Source organism: Pongo abelii, chromosome 1 (assembly GCF_028885655.2).
Source record: "Pongo abelii isolate AG06213 chromosome 1, NHGRI_mPonAbe1-v2.0_pri, whole genome shotgun sequence".
Taxonomy (NCBI): Eukaryota; Metazoa; Chordata; class Mammalia; order Primates; family Hominidae; genus Pongo; species Pongo abelii.
Window position 1 is genome coordinate 43,574,262 of NC_071985.2, and position 19,282 is coordinate 43,593,543.

Genomic DNA, 19,282 nt, shown 5'->3' on the forward strand with positions numbered 1-19,282 from the left:
AGCCCCAAGAGCACACCCCTCAGGTGGCCTCAATAGCGCCCATTGTCCAAGAGGCTCTTTGGCCTGACCCCCAGCCCCATAAGCAGCAGGACAGCAAGCTCAGAGGAGCTTGTCCTGCCTTGTCCCCCTCCTCTGCCTCGTCCCCCTCCTCCCGGGCTGCCTTGGGGGAGCCTGTGGGGCAGGAGCCCCGCTGAATGTGACCTATTGTCTTCGGGGTGGATTTAGGAAGTGCCAAGCTCCCATCAAACAGCCCTGCTCCCCAGGTAAAACAAAAAAAGGGCTGTTCATTTGGGACCTTTTCCCCCTTATCTCCTTTTCCTATCTCCTCAGGCTTAGCTATGGTGTAGTGTTCAAAACCACTTCCCCTCTGAGCCAATCAGAAGCCGGGGCTCACCCCGTGGCCCTGAGGAAAAGTTATTTATAAACGCCTCCCTGGATTATTTGAGCAGAGCCCTTTCACACACCTCAGGAACACCTTTCGGCTGCCCGCTCCCCAGACACACCTGCAGCCCTGCCCAGCCGGCTTTGCTCACCCACCGGTAAGCCCCACCCAGCCCAGCCCACCCCACTGGGCTGGGGTCATCCCTGCAAGAGGGCAGGCACCAGGGGTACCGAGAGGAGGGATGACAGGAACCAACTGCCAACCTGGGCACAAGTAGGAAGGACACTCTGGCCCCTGGAGTCTGAGAGCAGCCTCCCAGCCCTTCCCCTCTGAGGAGCCCTTCGGGTCTTCACGTCCATGTAAGGACCTGGGCTGCAAGGCTGGGCTTGGCTGAGGGAGCAAGTAGGGTGAGGGTGTGGTGGAGGAGGTCGCCAGACCCTGAAACAGAGCGAGGCAAAGGCCTCCGAGGGAAAGGAAAATGTTAGACCTTCCTCTGCGCCAGCCTTTGAAGCTGTGCGCTGCTCCTCTCCCTTTCTTTTCAAGTCTTGGAGGCAAAAGCTCTTAATGCTTGACTCACCAGCCTACTCTGTATGGCTGTCTCCCCACCAGACATCCTCCTTCACTCATTTACTTCTCCACCAGCTCGGGGAACTTAGCATGGACTACGCAGAATCCCACGTGTCCCCATTAGTCCTGAGAAGTTGGAAGAGGTGGAGGGGGAGGAAACCGAGGAGTGGGAGAGGGTGAGCAAGGGACCAGCTCCATCAGGCAGGCGGGTGGGTGGTAGCTGGACCTGGGACGCCCGACTCATTGGTGAATGCTTCAACACAGAAGGGCTTGGGCCAGGACAGTGGATGGGCAGCCAGCTCTCCAGGCTCTCAGTCCCCAAACCCCTCATCCTGAAGCTCCAAGGGGTTCCAAGCCACTCTCAGGCAGTGCCCCCATTCCTCAAAACCAGCCCAGAGGGTCCCCAGCTGAGACCTAACAAAGCTTCTATTATTCCAGCACCAACTGCCCCCTTACACTTGGCCCCACGGGTCTGAGCACCAGAAGAAGACCTTGGAGTGACACAGCCCCCCAAGTGGGCAGACTGAGAGAGGGCTTTCCCCCTGAGTGGCTTCACTCATGCAGATGACCCTTTCTCAGAACCCCACAGTCCTCCCCCACCTCCCTCATCCTGGCCCTGGCATTCAGAACCTGGCAAGACCCTGCTTGGGCAGCATGGAGACCAGCATGGCCAGGAGCACCTCCACTGCCAGGATGGCCTTCCCAGGCACTTCCCAGAGCTAGCCACCTGCTCTCTGAGTCTCATTTGTATAAACCCTGGAGCAGAGACGGACTCCTCTTTGTCTTTTAATGTCCAGAGTCTTCCGGAGATTGGCATATACCCAGTATTCAAGAGTGCCTCTTAAACCGTACTAAACAGCCAGACTGACCCCCGTGAACTTGCTGGGGGAATCGAGGACCAGCTCAACACTGACCAAGCTTTGGGGGCTGTGGGGTCACTATTTGGAAGATGGAAGGGGCAGAGCCACCCCTTCAAGGGGAGTTGATCTTCACTGGATGCCTCTCTGGGCTTTCGCCTGGATTTCTGGGACCAGAGCAGCTGGGCCCTTCGCTGGTCTCCTTGCCCAGGCCCTGCTTCCAAGTGAAAGTAACCCCAGTCTCCTTAAAGACTTCTAGGAATTTAACCTCAAGTGCCCATTCCAGGGAGCCCATGACCTTGTCAGTCTTGCTATTAGGAAGTGATTCTCAAAGTCTAGCCTTGGTCCCTCTTTCTGGAGCCTGTTTCCTCAGCCCAGCACATTCCTAGCAGGGAAAGTGCAGAGGGAGGGGGAGTCCGCCTGTAGATAAGGAGTGGGGATTTGGGGGGTGGTATCAGTGAATCTCTCCCCTACATGGGATGCAGTCTCTAAGACACCTTAGGGACATCTCATCCTCCCCTACACTGAGGAGGAAATTAGGCTGGGGTGAGGAGCAGGGAGAGATTTGCCCTGGAAACACAGGGACAGTAGAAGGAAAAGGAGTGTTTAAAAATGCCCTGGGGGGCTGGGCGCAGTGGCTCAGCCTGTAATCTCAGCACTTTGGGAGGCCGAGGAGGGCAGATCACTAGAGGTCAGGCATTCGAGACCAGCCTGGCCAACATGGCGAAACCCCGTCTCTAGTAAAAATACAAAAAAAATTAGCTGGGTGTCATGGTGCGCACCTGTAATCCCAGCTCCTAGGGAGGCTGAGGCAGGAGAATTGCTTGAACCCAGGAAGCGGAGGTTGTGGTGAGCCGAGATCGTGCCACTGCACTCCAGCGTGGGTGACAGAGGGAGACTCCATCTCAAAAAACAAAAGCAAAACAAACAAACAAACAAAAAAGCCTTAGGGGTGCAGAGGCCTCTACATCCTTTCTCCTCCTGCCAGGGATGTGGTCTCCCACTGAGACCCCAGCCAGCTTGTCTGTCCCAACTCACATTCACACCTGGGTCACTCAGAAGCTGCTCTTACCCAGTGGCCCCCACCCTGGATGAGGCAGGGAGGCAACCAGCAGCTAGAGCGAAGGGGAAACCTCAAGGTGACCTTTCCTCTTCCCAGAACACAGCAACCAGCTGGCTAGGAACCAGCGATAAGGACGCCAGGGTGGGTTGGCCAAGCCAGGGCTGTTCCCGTACCTGGCACACATGCGTCAAAACCCCCCTCCCCCACATGCACACCCCCGACAGGACTGAGGGAGGAAGTCAGCCTGGGCCACAGTGACAAGATCACCTCCAGATCTGACCAAAACCCACAAATGGGCCCCTCACCGTCCTGCTCCGCAGATGTTCTACCCTCTTCTGACAAGGTTTTCTGCTATTCCTCTCATCAAGTCCTGGGAAAATTTGGAGGGGTTAAGGCATGGGGCAGTGGGTATAGGGGCAGATGGAAAAAGGAAAGCCAGAAAAAGGCAGAGTGCCCACTAGAGATGGCAGAGCAAGAAAAAGGCTCCTCTGGAGTCATAGCAGTAATGATGATAGTTGGAGTTTATTGCATGCTTCCCACGGCCAGGTGCCGTTCCGAGCCTTTCGGTGCATCCACTAGGGCACTATCTCTGCCTGAGCCCATCTCTGCCCAAGCCCATCTCTGCCTACAATATTTGGATGGTGTTGACAGAGACCTGGTTAGAAATGTGACCGGGAGAATGTACCAGGGGCATGCTTTGGCATGAGCTCATTGGAGGAGAAATCCTGGAGAATCTCAAGAGGGGATCTGCTTCAGCCTGTGCCCTCCCTGCAGGGTCTATTTTCTCTTTGCTTCCCCTCTCCCAGCTCCTCCACCTCGCAGGACCCCTGCATCCCCTCTGCTCCAGATTTGACCCACTCTCCTGCCAGGGCATGGGAATGGCCCATGACCCACATCTCCTGCCCTCTGCTCTCCCCGGCTCACCCCCTACTCCCCTTAAACCCTACAGACCCCCTCTAAGTTCCTGCAGCTCTTTAGGACCTACCCCCCTTCCCTGCAGAGTGGAGGAGGGGCAGGGTCACCCTTTTGTTTCTCAGTATTATCATATGGCACCTGCTATTTATCCCTGGCCCGGTAGGGGGATGGAAGGCAGTTGAGGGGTGGCGGGGGCAGGGCTTGTAGATACACACCTCTGGCAATAGGGCACTTGACTTTTTTTCCCAGCGATGCTGACATCACTTAGCATGGCTGTTTGGTTGTTTAACTAGGGATCAGATTGTTATATTCCCTATACCTGGCTCTCTTTCTTGCTCCCTCTTCCACTTTCCCGCCCCCAACGTAGCATCTAGCATCGTGAAACACCCTCTCTGAGGATTCCCTGGGACTCCCATCCCTGCTAGCTCTCTGAGACTCCTCCTCCCCACCATGCCACTCACCCTTTTCCGCCACTCCCATCCCCCTTCCCTCCACCTCTTGTCCTCACCTGAAGGGCTGGCTGGGGATGAAGTACCCTTGTCTTCTACGTCCCACCCAACCTCAACCCCTATTCTTGGAATTAGGAAGTACGTTGAGGGCGCCTTCTCACCAGGAGCTGGGGCAGTTCCTGTGGCTTCAGTTTTGCAACTCTGGCCATCATAGTCCTGGGAAACCAAGGCCAGGAGGGAACCAGAGCCCTCAAGAGGAGTAACAGAACCCAGAGGTCCTGTCCCATCAGCTGGGGTGGCAAGGACACCAGGGTGGTCAGAAAGGGGCATTCTGAGTGCCACTCAGGGGAAAACATTGTCCTGGGATCAGCTTTGTCCCTGGAAGGTCTGAAGCCCCTTCGAATAGGAACACTGGAGTTAAATCAAGTGCAGTTTCTTTATCTGCAAAATGAGACAATTGGACCAATGTGGTCCTCAAGTTCTCTTCTACACAAAACTTTCTGACTCTGACTGGCTACTGGGTTCTCATCTTTATGCAAACTCAGGATTGTGAAAGCTCCCAGAGCCTTCTCCCCTTCAGCATCCTATTTCTGGGATGGGCAGAGGGCATGGGAAAGAGACAGATTTGGTATTCCAGTAAAGCAAGGGAGGCTTTTCCTCTGTTAGCCTGTGTCAGAGGGGACTCCCTAGTATCTGGTGCTCCATCTGTTGGTGAGCCTGCCCAGAGAGGCAGAACTGGTCCTGAGTCACCTACCTGTTGCTCTCTGAAGGACTTCCACCACCCCTGCCGCTTTCCTCCCGAAGAAAAATGGCCAAAGCCAACACTAGTGTACAGGCTGGAGGGGTGCACATGGAGATCCTGGGAGAAAGAGAAATCCTTCAAGGTTTCAAGGTGGTCAGGAAAGGCTTCATATGCAAGAAGGAGAAGGGAAAAGAGTGGAAGAGGAAGGAGAGGGATGGAGGAGGAACTTCAACAGGTCTTAAGGATGGGCAGGTCTAGAAAGGCAGAAATGAGTCAGAGCACCTCAGATAAGGAGGAAAGTGGGAACAGAGACCCAGGCTTGTTTGGCGGGTGCAGAACAGACCAGCCCGGATGGTGTGGAGGGACCCAGCCAACAGATTTCCTGAATCCACCTAAGGCCAGAGGATAAAAAAACAAAAAGCCCAAAATAAGGAGTTTGGGTCTCATCCTCCTGGAAATGAAGGAGATAGAGGTTTCAGAGCAGGGAGTTTAGGCTGGGTTGGAGGGGCATGGCTGGAGACCAGCAAATCAATTTTTGCAATAGTCCAAATATGAGATAAGACTTGAAGAGGGAGGCAATGGGACAGGGTGGGTGGAAGTATGGAGGCAATGGACAGGACAGAAGGACATGAAGGAAGGAAGGAAGGAAGGAAGGAAGGGAGGAAGGAAGGAAATAGCAATAGGATTTGATGAACAACTGAATATGGAGGCTGAGGAGGAGGGAGAGGACAGGAACAAGGATGGGGGTGGGCTGGGTGGCAGGAAGAAAGGTACCACTGAGGAAGTGGGGAAATCGCGAGGAGGGGGGCTGGGATAGTAGGGTTCAGCGGAATCAGATGCTAATAACTCCATTCCCCGCAAACACACTACCGGAACTTAGAGCCTTTGAAAGCAGCCTAGGAAGATGCTTCAGGGATCGCTGCCTGCTGGTTGGTGTGGAAGCAAGATCTCCCATCACCTCCTCTTCCAAAGGGCTCTTCTTTTCTGATTCAGCCCCCCTTGAAATTTTTGGCTATTTTTTTTTTTTTTTTTGCAAGTGGTCTGTTTAGTGGCCTGGGCTAGACTCCCCAAACCATGAGTCTTTTTCCGAAGCAAGGTCTGGAGCTCTGGGTTCCTATGTGGGGAGGTCATGCTCCCCACTCATTGAGCCCCCCCCAGGCAAACCACCTCGACAGCCAGACCCATGCAGACTCTGGAGCAGGTGGAAAGGAAGAGCGAGACCACCCCGACTCACGGGCAGGTGAAGGGCCGGCAGCCTCTGAATAGTCTCTGCTAGGAGGTAGAAAGCACCCTCCCATCTTAATCATAGTAATCACCGCCACTACCATTTACTGTGTGCCTATAAAAAGCTAGCCTCTTCATACACATGATCTCACTTAATCCTCATAGCATCTGCCTGCAACTGTTATTATCCCCATTTACAGATGAAGAAACTGAATCTTTGAACCTAGGTCATCTGGCTCTCAAACTTGTGCTGTTTTCCTTAAGCCACCCCGTCTCTCATTTCTCCCACTGAAATGTCTCACATGCCATTGCCCTTACTCATTTCTGCCCATGTCTCCTCCAAAACACCATTTATCAATTCGCTCAACAAGTATTTGTTGAGGACACACTAAGGGCAAGGCAAGGGGCTGGGCACAGGCCCTGGGGGTAGGTTCATTCTCCCACCTTCGCTTCTGCTGGGTACCACCTGTGGGGTCTTGCCGGGCATCCCACCCTCACATGTAGTTCAAGTGGACCTTGGGATCCTAAGACCAAATGAATGGAATGCACCAGCCCAGCCTTCACCAACTTGAGCACAATCTTATTCATAATAGAAACTCACATTTGCATCACACTTTACATTTTACACAATCCTTTCTTATCCATTAACTCATTTGATCTTCACAACAACCCTGTGAGATATGTCTGTTACCCCCACTTTAGTGATACGGAATCTGAGGTTTGAAAAGTAATGTTGCCCGTTCTACCTCCTTAATAAAAGCAGGACTAACCCAGGCTCCTGGACCCTTCCACAAAAGGCATTAAGCAACCTGCTCCCCTCTGACAACCTGCCCCTCACCCAGGCTCTCCTCTGGGAAGTTGGGGGCATCTCTAGTCCCCATGTAGTTACTCATTTTCAACCCCATCTCCAGTCTTTTGCCAAACTGGCCACAGCCACCCCACACTCCCCACCTCCCAGATACAAATCCTCACTCTAAGCCTGCCCCATCTCTTTCTTCTCTGTCCTTCTTTCTCTGTGGTCCTCTGAGCAACTTCTCCCAGCTCTAGGAGGTAGAGGGGAGGTGGGAAGCCCAGTAATTGGAAGAAGGAGGGGGAAAGCTTCCTGCAGGGAACTCCTCCGGGCCTCAGGGGCCCTGGCACTCAGCTCTGCCCATCTCAACTCCTGGAACGTCAGCAAGGTTGCACAAAAAGTGAGGAGGAGAGGAGCGGCAGTACACAAGGGTGGGGGAAAGGTTAGGCACAGGAAGCCGTGGGAGAGAGAGCCGGCAGGCGGACCATGCTGGTTTCCCCACACACACCATTGTCCCCCTGGGAAAACTGTTGGTGAAGTTCTAGGTGCCTTATCCAAGAAGGGTCCTCCTGAGTTCATCTCAGCTATCCCCCTGCTTCTAGGCAAGCTGTTTTCTGTTTCTTCCAAGCTGACTGGCTGAATGGTGGGAGCCTTTCTGCCAGGGAAACTGAGGTCTGGGGAGGGAGTATGGCTTGTGGGGACACCAGAGGTCAGGGGAGGGGAGGGTCCACCTGCTGAATCAAGTGGGGACTCCTGCCCTCGTACTTCTACCTCCCCTTTGCCTGGTGCTCAGTGGGGGTGATGGTGATGCCACAGGTGTGGAGTGCCAGCCACGTGCTGAGCGCCAAGCAAAACAGCCAGGGCGAGTGTATGCATCATCAGTGCCTGGGAAGGAAGGCCATTGCGAGCAGGGAGTCTGACGGAAAAACTTGACAGAGGGAAGGGAGGCACCTTGCTTTATCGGGGCGGGGAAGGCCAGAATAAAACTCTGCTGCTGCAAGGACCAGAGAGAGAAGGCCTGGGCTGGCACTGGGGAGGGATGTTCCCTCACCCTCCCTTCCTCTGCTTCTCCCAAAGCTTGTAAATGCCCCAGATATGAGCCAGCCCAGGCCCCGCTACGTGGTAGACAGAGCCGCATACTCCCTCACCCTCTTCGACGATGAGTTTGAGAAGAAGAACCGGACATACCCAGTGGGAGAGAAACTTCGCAATGCCTTCAGGTAACTGGTCCAGAACCCAGACTCCTGCCTCCTCTCCTCCCTATCAAAATCCTTTCTGCACTAGGACACGGCTTCCGCACTGGTATCCCTAAGATGGGGTTAAGGGAAGCCCTGGGGAAGCGAGGTTCTGAATGACGAATTTAAGATCCTACAACCTCATCTGTACTGAGACCCCCAGGGAGGATGGGGAGCAGGAGCAAGAACCATCCAGAAGGGTTATAGGGCATTCCCAAACCCCTGCATGGCATCTCCCATATTCTCAATCCACCCCAGTCTCTCTGGGTTTGTTAAGGTGTGGTAGATGAGCATGCTACATTATGGAGGGATGGGGAGCATCAGAGCCCTTACTCCATGCCCTGTTCCCTCCTTACAAAAAAATACCTGAAGTTACCATCACCCCAAGTTCTTTGTCCTTTCCCTCCTGGGTGTTCCTTCCTCCATTTGGTCCAGAGAATGCCAAAAGGAGGCCCTAAATTTCTGAACTTTCCTGAGGGGATCTACCAGCGGCCAGGCTCTTTCCACTCTCAGCTCCCGGGAAATGCGATGGTGGGTATGAAACCTTGTCCCTAAGGAGGCGCTACACAAGGTGATCCATACCCACACCCCAGGAGGCTGGGGCTGCGGGTGTCACCCTCCCCATTCCCAGACTCCTGGCAGACCTCCTCTGGCCCAGCTGTAGGCCGGCTCACTCTCCCTCACTCCCCTGGGGAAACGGCTGATTCAGTTACCTGGATTGAGGTCACTGGCAATGGCTGAAGTGGAGACGCAGGTGGAACAGGTTCAGGCCGGGGGAATCACCCACTTGAGTTTGTACTAAAAGCCCCAGCCCAACCCTATTTCTCTTGGGAGGCTCCATTTCTGCCCAGTTACAGTCTGTCCTCATAGCTGTGCTCCTCAGACAGGTGGTCTCTGCCAGTCTTTGTGCCCAAGACTTTAGGGCACAAAGTCTGAGGATGAGAAGATCTGCTATTGTTCTAAAAGATTAGGATAATGAAAGCTGTAAAGGGATACAGCAAACTAACAATTCCTATGATACTGGCATGAGAGCCTTGAACAGTGCCTGGCATAGAGAAGGTGCACCAATAAATATTTGTTTCATGAATGAATGAATGAATGAATGTCTAGAAAGCTAATCCCTCTCAGCCTCTGTTTCCAGCTCTTCTTTCAAGCTTCAGATTGCTTTGCCCAACATACAGCAGACTTGCAAGTAAGGTTGGGCATGGACTAGCCCTCAAATGAGTTGTTTTTCTTTCCCTAGCCAGCTCTCTATTCATAAGTTCGGCTTTCTCTGCCACAAACAGACCTGATGGAGCCCCTGCAGGGCTGATTCTCTCTTCAAGCAAGGCTTTAGAGTTGCATTAAGCAATTTATCCCCCATTCACCTCCCCTTCCAGCATCCCAGGGATGGCAGAGGCACCCATGAGCCCCAGAAGGGACAGGGGGTAAGATATTGATGATGATGCTTTTCCTTGGAGTGTTAGTTGGAAGAGAAAATCTGCCCAGACTTTCCAAGGTACAAAGCATTGTCTTTGTTGGTTTCAGTCTTGGGTGACATCCAGGGGACCGAGTGTCAAGGAAACTATTGTTGAGCAAGAGCAAAGAGCAGGAATTGGTGCTGGGCAGGAAAGGAAGCCTCATCAGAGCAGGCCAGTGAGTCACCAGATGGGCCCTAAGTATTTGAGTTCCCTCAACTGGGAGAAGGAAAGCAAATGCCCCTCACCCACTTCCAGTCATCAATCCACCGGCTGTCACCCTTGAGTTTGTAAGCCCTTGTTCCTACCGCTCCTGAGTTTCTATGAAAGGACCTTGAGGTGTTCAACAAACAGGGAAGGGATCAACTCTCCCCACCCTGCGTTGACCAACGAATTCTTCCCTCCTTTGCTGCCCAGTGAATTAACAGGAGAAAGAACTCCGGTATTGGAGTTACCACACATAAAGGATAGTGAGTCAGCAGAGTGCACCCTGCAGGAACAATAGAGCCTTCCTTTTCAAAGAAGTTCTAAGAAAAATGGCAGCAGGCAGGCCCCACTCAGGTGTATTCACTCATTCATTTATTCAACAAATATTTACTAAGTGCCCCTGTGCAAGGCTCAAGGTGTACAAAGATGAACAGGAGAGTTAGACTTCTCGCCATGCATGGTGGGGTTTGCTGCCTAGTGGGAGAGACAGACGAAAAGCAAAGAATGCACACACAGGATGCACACACAGCGGCAGGAGCCAAGGTGCAGTTACCCAGGCCTGGGATCAGACAGACAGGACTCAGAGGAGCCTTTCCCACAGAAAAGCCATCTGAGCCAAGGGATGGATCTGATACCTCCGAAGGCTGAGCCACCATAACACCCATACCTTTAAGCCAAGTCTTGTAAACTCCCCAGGTAAGCAGCTGGCAGTCAGAAGACCTCCAGCTAATGCCCAGGACAAGTTGATGAGCTCTCAAGAAAAAGTTCCTGCCTTTTCTTCTCAATATCCCTGGCACACAGTTCAGTGAATTTTGAATGAACCAATGAATGAAACGAGCAGGATATGATAATCCCTCTCCAACATGGAATGTCCAAGCCATGCAGAGCCGACTGGAAATTTTCCCCTTTCCCCTCCAGATGTTCCTCAGCCAAGATCAAAGCTGTGGTGTTTGGGCTGCTGCCTGTGCTCTCCTGGCTCCCCAAGTACAAGATTAAAGACTACATCATTCCCGACCTGCTTGGTGGACTCAGCGGGGGATCCATCCAGGTCCCACAAGGTGAAGGGGCCTGGATTGCCACTCCCCCCACCATTCCTCTCCTCATCCCCACTCCATCCCTCTGTGATCTCCATAAGCCAGTCATGCCGCTGAGCTTCAATCTTGTTGTCCTCTGCAGGCATGGCATTTGCTCTGCTGGCCAACCTTCCTGCAGTCAATGGCCTCTACTCCTCCTTCTTCCCCCTCCTAACCTACTTCTTCCTGGGAGGTGTTCACCAGATGGTGCCAGGTAAGGCCTCTCCCCTCTGGGCAGGAAGGATAACCCAGACCACAAGGATGGGAGGTGTGGCAAAGGGGGCTCGGGAGATTTTCCATCTGCATTCTCCTGGAGTTGTTGCTGGTCAGTCCTAGGGGAATGGTCACTGTGAATGTCATTTCCAGGTCCTCAGTGACCTTGGAGAAACCACTGAGCCTCTTTGAGTTCGGTTAGCATTACCTGTTCCATCTTCCTCCCAGAAATGAGAGGAAGACTTGGCAGAACAAGATGTACCATATGCTATAACATGCTTAAACAGATGGGAGAAATCACCATCTAACTCCCTAGTTGGTCCCAGCCGGCCACTACAGGGACATTTGGACTTCTCTGGTGCTAAGTGAGATGGAGGAAAGCCTGGTCACAAGGGCTGGTTTCTGGTTCAGGCTCTGCTTATATTTCTTATTTCTGAGTTCATTTCCTCACATGTCTGGTAAGACAATATTGACCGTTGAGGTGAAAGCACCTTGAAAAGCATAGATCATGGTTAGAGTGAGTGGTTGTTATTATTATGATGGAGAAGAGCCTTGGAGGTGCAGGGATCCATCCCCCTGGGGGTTGGGAAGCGTTCCTGGGCCCCTTTCTGATTTCCATTGGGTGTGGTCCAAACCTCTGATTTTTGCTGGCTGGGTGGGGCACCACAGGTACCTTTGCCGTTATCAGCATCCTGGTGGGTAACATCTGTCTGCAGCTGGCCCCAGAGTCGAAATTCCAGGTCTTCAACAACGCCACCAATGAGAGCTATGTGGACACAGCAGCCATGGAGGCAGAGAGGCTGCACGTGTCAGCTACACTAGCCTGCCTCACTGCCATCATCCAGGTGAGGGGGCAGCCCCCAACCTTGCTAGAAGAGCATCAGACCACCCTGCCCCAATCAGACTGATGCTAAATCTGATTTAGGGGGCTGGGTGTGGAGGCTCATGCCTGTAATCCCAGCACTTTGGGTGGCTGAGGCGGGTGGATCACTTGAGGTCAGGAGTTTGAGACCAGCTTGACCAACATGATGAAACCCCATCTCTACTAAAAATACAAAAATATGCCAGGCTTGGTGGCATGCGCCTGTAGTCCCAACTACTCAGAAGGCTGAGGCAGGAGAATCACTTGAATCCGGGAGGCAGAGGTTGCAGTGAGCCAAGATCGCGCCACTGCACTTCAGCCTGGGTGACAGAGCGAGACTCCATCTCAAAAAAAAAAAAAAAAAAAAAAGAATGAAAAACAATTTAGGGCTCTACCTCCTCCCTCCTCCCCCCTCCTCATCCCAGGGCTAAAGTGAACCTTGAAAATTAACAGTATCTCCTCATCTGCATCCAGCAGGACCATACAAAAAAACAACAGCTGTACCTGGTAAAACTGTCCTGAGATTTAAAACTGTAAAAGACTCACAGCCTCTCTCCATTATCCCGTGGAGAAACCCAACTCTCTGCCAGCACAGTCTTGCAGACTGCTAATTTTCTCTAACATCCCTCACTCCGCTCCAGCCTCCTCTGCTCCAAGCCACAGCAGCAGTTGCACAACATAAATTGAGCTTCTGCAAAGGGTTGCAAAGGATTCTGCTAGGTTTTACAAAGGAAAGCACAACATGACAGAATGCAAGAGCAAAACGCAGTCCCAGAGAGCACCTTTTCATTCACTCATTCATTCAGTTTTGTGCCAAGAACTAGGCTAAACCCTGGGATACAAAGATAAGTAAGAAAGAGGTCCAATTCACAAGTTGCTCACAGCCCAGCAGAGGAAGGAGCCATGTCAACAGATAAATTTGTATGCAGTGAGATAAGCAGCAAAGTAGAGCCATGTACAAAGACTGTAGGGACACAGAGCAGAGTCACGGAGGACCTCAAAGAGGAGGTGACACTCCACCTCTCTTAAAGGATGAGAACTTAACCAGGAACAAGATATACAAAGGATGGTCCAGGCAGAAGGAACAGTGCCTAAAAACACTGAGGCCTGAGAGAGTGTGATCTGCCCAGGGAAAGTAAGGGGCTTGGTGTGGCTGGAGGGTAAAGAGCCCCAGAAGAGGATGGAAAAGTAGGCAGGAACCAGACAATGAGATATGGGGTCTGGTCTCTAAACAGCGACTTTGGGTCTGATTGGCAGTTTATAAGGATCATTTGGGCTACGCAGAGAATGATCAGTGGGAGGTGGATTAGAAACAAGGCAGGGGACCTGTTGGGAGACTCTGCAGAGGCCCAGGCAGGAATAATGCAGGCCAAGACCAGGTAGAGAAAGAGATGGGGCTGGACTTGAAAAGAATATTTTACCAGGAGCTTGGTGATAGACTGGATGTGGGAGGTAAGGGAGGATGACTCTCAAGTTTTTGGTTGGGCAACCAGGTTAATGATGGTGTCATTTACTGAGAGAGAAAACACTGGGGGAGAACCAGACTTATTTTACAGATAAGCCAAAGCCAGAGAGGTGATGTGACAAAAAGGCCCACGCTCTAAAGGAGCTGAAGGTCTGATGGCAGGCATGTAGAGCACAGTGAAGGGCAGATGAAGGTCACAGATGGTCCATTTCCCTCAAGCCACTGCTATGCTAGGACTGCATGGAGCTCCAGACCTGGGTGTGGGTGGGGCGGGTCATTGGAACTGCTGAACCACATTGGTCTTCCTCCACCAACCACCCTTTTCCTCCTCTCAGATGGGTCTGGGCTTCATGCAGTTTGGCTTTGTGGCCATCTACCTCTCCGAGTCCTTCATCCGGGGCTTCATGACGGCCGCCGGCCTGCAGATCCTGATTTCGGTGCTCAAGTACATCTTCGGATTGACCATCCCCTCCTACACAGGCCCAGGGTCCATCGTCTTTGTGAGTCTGGGGATGCACCCCTGCCAGTGGGGCAAGGCTCGAGCAGACACATGAGGAGGATGTACTGTTTTAAGATGTTGTGAGCTCCTCATTGCAAGAGCTGGCTTAGCTGTTGTTCAGAGAGGATTCTGAGGGGGTTTCTGTCTTGGGAGGGTCAAAGTCATGACCTTGAGGCTCACTGAGGTTCTTGGTAGTTAATCCCTGCAGAAAAGAGCTGTACATTCTCCGCCAGTTCCCCATTCTAGTGCCTCAATCCCTCCCTGCCTGGAAAGTCCTGCCTTATGTCTAATCTCCATCCCTCCTCCTTCAGCCCAAACTCTTCTAAAGAAAAAAAAACCACTCCTTTTCTAGCACAAGTTCCCCATGTGCCTTTTGGGAGAGGGCGGTGGACGACGGGACAAGGTTCCTGATCAGGGTCTTAATTCTGTCTCAGTGTGCCTCCATTAGCTTTGATGGCAACCCTTCCCTGGGTCAGACACCCAAAGATGGGGTAGTATGGGAAGAAGGGGTGGGAGCCTGTGAGCATGATGCTCTTTCCCCCAGACCTTCATTGACATTTGCAAAAACCTCCCCCACACCAACATCGCCTCGCTCATCTTCGCTGTCATCAGTGGTGCCTTCCTGGTGCTGGTGAAGGAGCTCAATGCTCGCTACATGCACAAGATTCGCTTCCCCATCCCTACAGAGATGATTGTGGTAAGGATGTTGTCCAGAGCTGGGGTGTTGGGGGGCCAGGCTGTGAGACGAGGAAGCCCCTACCTTTCCTCACCCCATCCCCTCAACTGGCAGCCAGTGGGACAGGAAGTCAGATGTGAATCCATCCCATCCCCCATATGTGGCGTTTCCTCTCTTTCTACTGCTCTAATAATTCCCCCTAAGGAGGCAGGGGAGTGGGATTCAGGGACCCTAGAGAAAAGGAGACTTGAGAGAGACCCCTGCCCTGGCCCCAACTTAGGGCCAATCCCCATTCTCCACTCTGGGGTTTGCAGGTGGTGGTGGCAACAGCTATCTCCGGTGGCTGTAAGATGCCCAAAAAGTATCACATGCAGATCGTGGGAGAAATCCAACGTGGGTGAGTCCAGGTGGCCCAGAAGCCTGGCCCACCCACACCACATGCCCCACTAAGGCCTGAGCTTGGAGAGGGAGACAAGATGAACTCTATGAAAGTGCAGTCGAAACTGTATGACACTATTACCGTTTCCTGAGAAGGGCCGCACAACCAGCCAATGTAGGCTATTTTATCAAAAATGAGTCTCAACTGCCTCACTCCCCTTATAAATCTCATTCAACAGATGCTGTTAAACAAAGCCTCTCTGATCAGCCCCTTGCTGGCTCTTCGCCTTGCTCTAATGCATTGGTTCTTTGTCCATGTAGAAAGGGAACTATTAGGTTCAACCAGATTCATGAAGCATCCACTCTGTGCCAGGCACCATGCTGGGCCCTGGGAGGAGAGGGGAGACGCTTGTCCTGCAGGACTGGAGCAGGCAAGGGAGGGAAGACCATATAGCACCAAAGGTCTAGGTGTCTGTGGACTCGTGAGTGTACAGGGTTCAGAATCTGGGAGTTAACAAATGAGGCCCTACCATGTACTGGCCCAGGGACCTTGGGCAAGTTAGGTTCTCTCAGCCTCAGTTTCCTCCTTTGTAAAACAGGAGTGATGGTCCCTACCCTATGGGGTGGTGCTGAGGATTCAGACTGGATGGGATAACTTAGGCAAAGATCCCGGCACACCATGGGGGCCTGGCTGGTCCCTGTGGGCTGGTGAAGGACTTGGCTGCCCTCCCACTCACACCCTTGGGTTCTGCCTCCTTCCTGGATCCTCGGCAGGTTCCCCACCCCTGTGTCGCCTGTGGTCTCACAGTGGAAGGACATGATAGGCACAGCCTTCTCCCTAGCCATCGTGAGCTATGTCATCAACCTGGCTATGGGCCGGACCCTGGCCAACAAGCACGGCTACGACGTGGATTCGAACCAGGTAGCTCTGGCCACCTCCGGCAGGACTGGGCAGGACGGGTCAACTCAGGCCTGGCATGAGATATCTTGGGTGGGGAGCTCATTGGGCTGAGGTGAGGCAGGCTGCCTCGAGTGTGGGGGATAGGGGGTCCTCTGACCCCAAGAAGCTGACCTCCTCTTGACTGGGAATGTGTGACTTTATAACCACTGGGTCACTCTCAGGTCCTAGGCCCACAATCCAGCTTGCGTGCCTGACTGCACTTGGTCCCCGTGCCCCCCAGCCCCACACTGGCTTCTAATCCTGTCCCCTACCTGCAGGAGATGATCGCCCTCGGCTGCAGCAACTTCTTTGGCTCCTTCTTTAAAATTCATGTCATTTGCTGTGCGCTTTCCGTCACTCTGGCTGTGGATGGAGCTGGAGGAAAATCCCAGGTAAGCCTTGTTCTAGGGGAGTTGGGGGGAGGTGGTAACAGAACAGTTGCCCCAAAGAAGCCTGGGCACTGCAAGCCAGGCCAGCTCTTCTCCAACCCCCTTCTTCCCTTCTTAGTCTCCACTCCACCAAAGCCATGGATTGGAAATAAATCAAGAGCAAAAATTTCACACCTTCCCTCTATCCCCAACTCTTTCTCGGAATAGGTGGCCAGCCTGTGTGTGTCTCTGGTGGTGATGATCACCATGCTGGTCCTGGGGATCTATCTGTATCCTCTCCCTAAGGTAAGAGCCCAGCCATCGAGCAGAAGAAAACGAGAGACTCCAATAAGAACAATCCCTGAGAGTTGTGTGGCACTTTACGGACTACAAAGTGCCATCATTGTCGTACTTAGTCTCAACCACAACCTGTGAGGTAGACAATGCAGGTTTTATCCTCCCCATTGTACAGGTGAAGGAAACTGAGTCTGAGAGCCTAAGTAACCTTGTCCATAGTGAGGCAGCTTACAGCGCAAGGCTGGTCCCAAACTCCAGCCTTCTGGCCTCAGAGTCTAATCCCTAGGCAACATTTGCACCTACCCATGAGTACCAGGCTCTTATATAGCCCAGCTAGGAGGGCTCTAGGCATGCATCATTTAGAGATGAGGGAAGAGAGATAGGGCAAGGATGGGGCCAGGAAGGACCCCATGGCTCTAACGCCAGCACTTTCCAAACCTAAGGTTGAATGCAGAGATTTGGGAGATCAGCCAGGGGAGGTGTTCCAGAACTCCATCTCTGTCCTGCCAGGCTTCAGGGTCGAGTATGCGCAGGAGGGCAAAAAGAAGGGGAGACCCTGGGGGCCTGGAGCAATGTTCTGCTTCTCTAGTCTGTGCTAGGAGCCCTGATCGCTGTCAATCTCAAGAACTCCCTCAAGCAACTCACCGACCCCTACTACCTGTGGAGGAAGAGCAAGCTGGACTGTGTAAGTATTGGGCAGCCTCTGGGTACTGGCCATGCCCCTGCCCTCTCCTCCAACCCCACAGCCCTGTCAGTTAGCCCTGTCCTAACAATGAACCCTCTAGTCTGCTGCTTCCTAATTAGCATAGATGAGTTGTTAAAAGTCCAAGTTTCGAAGTGAAACATCCTATGATCAAACCCTAACTCAGCCATCTGCTGGCTCTGTGGCCAATAGCAATCCCCTTAACCTTGCCCATTCTTGGCATCTTAATCGGGGAAATGGTTATTTTATACTCTCTGCCTCCCAGGGTTTTCTATGAAGAGGAAGCAAGGTAATACAAGTAAACATGTTGTCTACATCGTATTTTATACTCAATAAAGCTTAGCTATGACTACTTTATGACATATAGCTCCAAAAAAGTAAAAGGAAATTGTTTTTTTTTTTTTTTTTTTAAAAGCCCTAGAACATAAAGCCAGGGGACCAAAATCTTGAGCAAGTTACTAGACTTCCCTGGGGTTCTATTTCCTCATCTGTAAATGGGGGTAAGACTCATGCAGTCATGGTTGCGTCAAATGCTGGTTCCGAGGATTAAATGAGATCACAGTGGGAAAACACCACATGAGCACAAACATCCTGCAAACATGACTTATTGTTATGATTAGTCACACACTCCACTGCATCATCCGCTGGGCATAGTAATGAAGGCCAGTGTGTTTTGATGACACTGCCTTCTCTCCATTTAAGCCCCACCATAACCTATGGGAGAGGATTTACTAAACTTTCTTAACGATGGTGAAACCAAGGCTCAGAATGGTTAAGTAAATCGTCAAAGGCCACAGAGGTAGGAAGCGGTAGAGTCTGGATTAAAACTCCAAGTCCTGGACTCCAGACCTCTAGGCTGTACTGTCTCAAAGGGAAGGGAGGCTCACCCAACCTAGGGCAGGAAAGAAAATCCTTAAAGCCAGAGAAGTGAGTGGCTCATCTGTGGTCACCCAGAGAGTGATGAGGACAGGGAGAAAAATTATACCTCAGTTCCCAGCCCAAGGATCTGCTTTGACCATAGCCCAACAAGCCCCCACTATGGCGGTATTTCCTTAGGTTCATATGGTGGCTTTTGTTTCCATTTGATCTTCACAGCAATTCTCTACAGGAATCTGGGCAGATTTATTTCCTTTAGAGGAATTTCCGGGTCTTAAAATCTATAGGGGGCAACTATCAAAACTTCACCCAATGTTGCCCCCTACCCACACACAAAACCAGGCCCCCAGCCAATCAGAAAGCACTGCTGAGCTCCTGTCAGGGCCCACACAGCTCGCTGTGAGACAGAGAGAGGGAACTCACATTTGTTGATCACCTACTGAGCATCCATCACTAGGCTAGGATTGTCACATTCCTTAACTTTTGAATCCTTTCATAAGGTAGACATTATTATTCTCCTTTTGTTTCACATAGCGATTAAAGAACAAAACTTTGGGCTGGGTGCAGTGACTCATACCTGTGATCTAGCACTTTAGGGGGCTGAGGCAGGAGGATCACTTGAGGTCAGTGACCTCAAGCCCAAGTGACCTTGAGGTCAGCTTGGGCAGCATAGCGAGAACCTTCTGTAGAAAAATAAAACGTTAGGTGGGTGTGGTGGCATGTGACTATAGTCCTAACTATTCAGGAAGGTAAGGCGGGAGCACAACTTGGGTTCAAGAGTTTGAGGCTCCAGTGAGCTGATCTTGCCACTGCACTACAGCCTGAGCAACAGAGCAAGACCCTGTGACTCCAAAAACAAACAAACAAACACATTTTGAACCCAAACAGATCTGACCCAAGATGCATGCTCTTATAGATGCCGCCTCCCTGTGTGCTGGGGCTTCTATTAAAAACGCAGACGAGATCAGCCAACGACAGTCAATCTAAGGGAAAGAGGAAAGTGTAACCAAAGCACAAATACATAAAATATTGCAAAAATGCAAT

The 19,282-nt window shown here is 52.0% G+C and overlaps 1 protein-coding gene across 1 annotated transcript in view; it reads left to right on the forward strand.

Moving 5' to 3' along the window:
* Positions 1 to 447: 447 nt before the first annotated feature.
* SLC26A9 (solute carrier family 26 member 9) overlaps positions 448 to 19,282 on the forward strand; it is a 30,406-nt gene continuing 11,571 nt past the window's right edge. Inside the window, exons 1-12 of the mRNA XM_009238648.3 lie at positions 448 to 539; positions 8,067 to 8,209; positions 10,807 to 10,946; positions 11,065 to 11,175; positions 11,844 to 12,019; positions 13,837 to 14,001; positions 14,545 to 14,697; positions 14,991 to 15,073; positions 15,829 to 15,976; positions 16,273 to 16,386; positions 16,591 to 16,668; positions 17,249 to 17,344. Of these exons, the coding sequence (XP_009236923.2) occupies positions 8,085 to 8,209; positions 10,807 to 10,946; positions 11,065 to 11,175; positions 11,844 to 12,019; positions 13,837 to 14,001; positions 14,545 to 14,697; positions 14,991 to 15,073; positions 15,829 to 15,976; positions 16,273 to 16,386; positions 16,591 to 16,668; positions 17,249 to 17,344 (1,389 nt within the window). The 5' untranslated portion in view covers positions 448 to 539; positions 8,067 to 8,084. The remainder of the gene's footprint in view (positions 540 to 8,066; positions 8,210 to 10,806; positions 10,947 to 11,064; positions 11,176 to 11,843; positions 12,020 to 13,836; positions 14,002 to 14,544; positions 14,698 to 14,990; positions 15,074 to 15,828; positions 15,977 to 16,272; positions 16,387 to 16,590; positions 16,669 to 17,248; positions 17,345 to 19,282) is intronic.